General features: G+C 35.0%; 1 protein-coding gene across 1 annotated transcript; it reads left to right on the top strand.

Annotated features, from left to right (window-relative positions):
* Nucleotides 1-2,504: 2,504 nt before the first annotated feature.
* On the top strand, nucleotides 2,505-3,276 carry LOC113347125 (ferredoxin C 1, chloroplastic-like). The gene has a single exon (XM_026590708.1). It carries the CDS (start codon nucleotides 2,588-2,590, stop codon nucleotides 3,035-3,037), a length of 450 nt encoding a protein of 149 aa, XP_026446493.1. The 5' UTR covers nucleotides 2,505-2,587; the 3' UTR covers nucleotides 3,038-3,276.

Here is a 3,276-nt window from a genome sequence, read left to right as displayed (position 1 = left end):
TGACAAAACATTGGTGGGTAATCTATTTATAATATAATTAGTTGTAATAAAAGAATCATACCAAAAGTGTTTTCGCAAAGAAGCGTGAAAATTCAAGGTGTTACCCCTTTCAGTGATATGTCTGTGTTTCCTTTCTGCCAAACTATTTTGTTGGTGAAGATGAGGACAAGAAATTCTTCAAGTAATACCACACTCATTGAGCTAGGAATTCTTGAAATTTACCTTTGACCAACTCAAATGCACCATCACATTGAAAAATATTTATTGATTTATCCAAAAGATTTTCAGTCATGTATTTAGAATGTTTAGAACAATCAACACTTTTATCTCTTGTTTTCAAAGAATAAATCCAAAGAAAACCTAGAAAAAATGTATATTAACAAATATAATATCTGAAACCTAATGAGGAAGCAATAGGAGCATGTCCCCATAAGTCATAATGTATGAAGTACAAAGGATCAATTGTAACTCTCTCTGAATGATAAATGGAAATCCTATGATGCTTATCTAACTGACAAGAAGTACACAACTGAGGAGAATAAGATGATAGTAAAACCAGCTGAAGAAGGCACCTTATGAAGTATAGTTATAGAAGTATGTCCTAGTATTCCTACCACAGATCATAAGTATTTCTAGAAGTAGAATGAGCAACAACCTTAGAAGCCTATAAAGTTGTCAAAGGATACAGGTTGTCCTTCACAAAACCTTCAGCGATGACTGTTTTAGTCTCCAAGTCCTTGATTCGATATCCCCAAGGAAAAATTTCAAGACGGAGTTTTCTTTAGTAAACTTGGCAATTAAAATAAGATTTTATTTAATGTTTGGAACATAGAGCACATCATGAAGGTGGAACTGAGCAGAGTTGCATCACCAGTATGCACGATGGAAAGAAATTTACCATCACCTACAATGACCTGATCATTACATGTGTAGGACTTGGCATTGTAGAGACAATAAGGATTGTTTGTCATGTGATTTGCCGCACCAGAGTCAGTAATCCAACATGAGGCCGCATTAGGATCATGAGAAATAATGTCTAAGTTGAGCTTAATACTATGAAAATCTTATCGTAAAGTATTTAAAGTAGAAGCACAAGTAGACGACACATCTGTAGTAGAATCCGAATTGGAAGAATGTTGAAGTATTCTTAGAAGTAGGAGTATAACACCATCTATAATGATAAGCAGTATGACCAAGAATCTTACAGATTTGACAGACACTTGATCTAAAATCTTGTTTAGAAGTAGGTTTCTTATCAGATCCATGACATCTCTGCTTAGATTAAGAAGATTTGTTTCTGTAGATCGCAGAATTCTGAGAATCTAAAGTAGATTTAGATTCAAGCTCTTCAAATTTCAAGTATTTCCCATGATGATGAAGTTCAGAATGCAAATCGCTAAATTCAGTCTCTCTGTAGCTTGTAGTAGCAACAAACTGACTATATTCACGACCAAATCCTTGAAGTGTGTACATAACAAGATCTGGCTCGTCCACTAGTTGATCAATTGTAGCTAATAAATCAAAACTTGAACGATTATCTCGTCGAATATAATGAAACTGATTGCGGAGAAGAGATTTACGAGCAGAGACTTGACGAAGAGTCAACCTCTCAAGATATAAACATATCTCCCGTGAAATTGAACAACCAACTACACTTCGAGAACCACGATCTGAAAGAGTAGCATTGATACAAAACATAACAAATCGGTTGTATTTGTGCCAAGTACATAACTCGGGATTTAAAGCCTTTTCTCCATCAATATTGATAAATTGAACTGGTTCCTTAGTAGATCCATCAATATAATCATAAAGATCAGTGGTGACCAATATAGATTCAAATTGATTTCGTCAAATGAGTTAGTTAGATCTATCAGCTTCTAGTTTAACAGAGATGAAATTAGTGAAATTAGGTAGTTATAAATTGATTTGAGATTTGGAATTTGAATTTAATTGATTCGTATTTTGAGATTGATGTGAATGATTTATTTTAATCGTAGGAGACTCAAAAAATTTATCGATTACCACTGTTTTTGTTTTAGATCTCTCAAAGATAACAGTGAGCGGAGACGGAGTGATCGAAAAAATTTGAAATTTGAAAAATGAAAAAATACCATGAAAGAAACTTTAATGAGAGAAACCTAAAAACAGTTTTGATATTAAACAATGAAGATAATTTGTTACAACAAATGACTACATTTAGAACCAGACACAAAACTAATATGGCCGTTACAACAGGCTGTAACAGTCAACCGGAAGTAATCATAAATACAAAAGAAAAAGTTGACATCTCAGGTAGTAGTATTCTTACATGTCCCAATACCACCGAGTTCTTTATATGGGCTCTTCCATGGTTTGAGTTGGTCAATAAGAAGAAAGTTTACCAAAGGGTACGACTTCTTGACATTACGTTCAACGCTGGTCAAAAACACCAGATGGATATGGGATAAGTCCGATCTATAAAACAAAATTAAGTTCCCGGATATACCCCTCACGCAGACAAAAAGCTTATCCGCTGGAACACCAAAAATCACCTCTAGTTTCTCCGCAGCAAGCCTTTCATCCTTCCCATCTCTTCAGAAACAAAACAATGGCGACGACCCTTCATTTCCGTACTTCACCTTCCTTAACCCTCCCTAAACAAAATCAATTCTCAAAGATATCTGCATTTAGATACAACTCATCACAATTCATATCACGGCGAAGCCAATTATCGTTCAAAATTTGCTCATACAAAGTCGTTATTGAGCATGAAGGAAGCACAACAACACTGGACGTAGACCCGGACGAGACTATTCTTAGCAAAGCTTTGGATAGTGGCATGGAAGTTCCTCATGACTGTAAACTTGGTGTTTGTATGACTTGTCCTGCTAAACTCATAAGTGGTTCTGTTGATCAGAGTGATGGTATGCTAAGTGATGATGTTGTCGATCGTGGTTTTGCGTTATTATGTGCAGCTTATCCTCGTTCCGATTGTCATATTCGAACAATTCCTGAGGAAGAACTTCTTGCAATGCAGTTAGCAACAGCTAATGATTAAGTGGTTTGTGTCTCTGGACACTAATAGATTCTGTTTTCTGATAACTACCCGCAATTACTTATTGTCAATAAGAGTCTTGAATTGTAATGAAAGGGTTGAAATCCCTGAGGTAAGAACTATGTTCATTTCAATTGGCAATAGCAAATGACTTTTGTGTTTAAGTTTTTCATATGGAGTTTGAATTTGTATCATGTTTTGGGATTAATGCGACTTGAAGAGTAAAATAAGAACTTTCACAA

The sequence above is a fragment of the Papaver somniferum genome, chromosome 2 (genome assembly GCF_003573695.1).
Source record: "Papaver somniferum cultivar HN1 chromosome 2, ASM357369v1, whole genome shotgun sequence".
Taxonomy (NCBI): domain Eukaryota; kingdom Viridiplantae; phylum Streptophyta; class Magnoliopsida; order Ranunculales; family Papaveraceae; genus Papaver; species Papaver somniferum.
This window is presented reverse-complemented; position numbering and strand designations above follow the sequence as displayed.